A 2,197-nucleotide genomic window follows, 5' to 3' on the forward strand; every position below is an offset into this window, starting at 1 on the left:
CGCATTTTACGAGATTTGATTTCGAATATAAAACTCTTATCTAGAAATAAAGATAAATATCACTATCGACTAGTTTTATGTGACTACTTACAATCAATTACAATAGCTAATTGATACAATCCTATAATTAAGCAAATCTTCTTGTCGCCGTTAATAGGTTTAATTTATTTATTTTTCTTGAGGTGCAGTGTCAAGTACCGCCCGCCAAACTTTGCCATTTTCATTCTCTCAAATATGAAACATTCGAGAAATAAGATCGTCTGCATGTGCATGGGCCACCATTTTAACAATTCTTTGCCCATTAGCTTGTGGGCCCGCCATGCCTTCATAGAACACGAATTGAGATGCAACAAGTGGAAGTCTTGGTGGACGACCGGAAGAAGGTTCATGTAAATGTGATTTATAAATTTCTCATGGGTTGACCAAAGCACAATATGAAGGAAAGAAGTTTGACTGGTTAAACCGACATTTGAATAAATAAGAATAAGAAACGTTATTCACAAGTATAACCCAGCCGCTTTCTTTTACCACTGCAAATCAGAAATTCTCTTCCTCTTCTAGACGCTAAGTTTTGTGTACATATTGATCCACTACAAATATTAGTTTTTACATTAATTTGGAATTAAGTGTTGAGTTTAATTTCAATGGAGGATATTGAAATAGAAGTACCTCAATATTTCATATGTCCCATCTCTCTCCAGATCATGAAAGACCCCGTAACGGTGGTAACAGGCATCACTTACGACCGGGAAAGCATCGAGCACTGGTTCTTGGCAACCAACGACTTGTCGTGCCCGGTCACAAAGCAGGCCTTGCCAAGAGGCGCCGGCTTGACGCCCAATCACACCCTCCGCAGGCTAATCCAGCAATGGTGCAAAGAAAACGCAACCAACGGGGTTGATTTGATCCCGACCCCAAGACTCCCTCTCGACAAGATCTATCTCACTAGACTTGTTCGGGATCTTGGGGTTTCGCATTTGCAGTTAACTGCACTGAAAAAATTGGAAGCGCTTGTGTTAGAGAACGATGAAAGGACGAGGTTCTCCATGGCCGAAGCAGGTGTTGCCAAGGCAGTGATTTTGCTCGTCATAAGATGTTTCAGGGGAGGTGAAACAAATGGACTTCTAGAAGCTTTTAGAATTTTGCATCATGTTTGGAATGTGAGTGGTGACAATGAAGTCCAACTTCTTGTTAATGGAAACACCGACTTTCTTGATTCTTTGACATGGGTTTTCAGGTGTGGTCTTGATCAGATGGATAATCATCTCCTTGTGAAAAACGAAGCGATACTGGTATCGAAAATGACAATGGAAGTCCTAAGTCCATGTCAGCTCGAGAGGTTGAACCTTGAATTCTTCAAGAATATTGTCATGGTGTTAAAAGAAAAAATTTCACTGAAAGCTGTCAAATCTGCACTCCACATTCTAATAAATGCATGCCCGTGGGGGAGAAACCGAATTAAAATCGTTGAATCCGGTGCAGTCTTCCAGATCATCGAGCTTGAGCTTGCAAAACCCGAAAAGCGTGTAACAGAGCTGATATTCAATCTTTTGGCCAATTTATGTGGCTGTGCTGATGGGAGAGATCAGCTGCTGAAACACGGTGGAGGTATGGCCATGGTGTCTAAAAGAATTCTTAGGGTTTCACCGGCAACAGATGATCCAGCAGTTCATATACTTTCCTCGATCGCGATGTTCTCCGCTACACATAATGTTCTTTCAGAGATGCTGTTGGTTGGAGCAGTGTCAAAGCTGTGCATGGTAATGCAATCAGACTGTGAAGCCTATTTAAAGAAAAAGGTTAGAGGGATCTTAAGGTTGCACTCTAATGTCTGGAACAACTCGCCTTGTATTGCTGTATATCTGATAACAAGGCCTAGGTGGTAGATAACTGTATACATTTATATATTCTCAAATACTTATTTCAGGACTTTTTGTTGTTTGTTCATTAATTTGTATATAATTACGATTACAAGTCTACAAGTTCTGTTAATTGTATATAACTAATGAGTTTTGTAACTGGCTGTTTTAGAAATACGATTTCCATACAACTTTTATTTTAGTACATTGTTCTACGTACCCTTCCCATCAACCAAACAAATTGAACTCTGAATTCCACTGCTCATTGCGTTGTCCTAAATTTAAATACATGAGTTGTTAAATTATTCTAGTAGGCTTTTTTTATTAGCACCCCACAT

General features: G+C 39.6%; 1 protein-coding gene across 1 annotated transcript; it reads left to right on the forward strand.

The window, feature by feature from the left end:
* Window positions 1-644: 644 nt before the first annotated feature.
* LOC103442150 (E3 ubiquitin-protein ligase PUB23-like) lies at window positions 645-1,886 on the forward strand. Its single transcript, XM_029089371.1, has one exon. It carries the CDS (start codon window positions 645-647, stop codon window positions 1,884-1,886), a length of 1,242 nt encoding a protein of 413 aa, XP_028945204.1.
* Window positions 1,887-2,197: the final 311 nt, after the last annotated feature.

This window comes from Malus domestica, chromosome 11 (assembly GCF_042453785.1).
Source record: "Malus domestica chromosome 11, GDT2T_hap1".
NCBI classification, from domain to species: domain Eukaryota; kingdom Viridiplantae; phylum Streptophyta; class Magnoliopsida; order Rosales; family Rosaceae; genus Malus; species Malus domestica.

Bases quoted from the DNA above. Each gene is read 5' to 3' on its own strand.
- LOC103442150 (XM_029089371.1), top strand. From the start codon at position 645: ATGGAGGATATTGAAATAGAAGTACCTCAATATTTCATATGTCCCATC.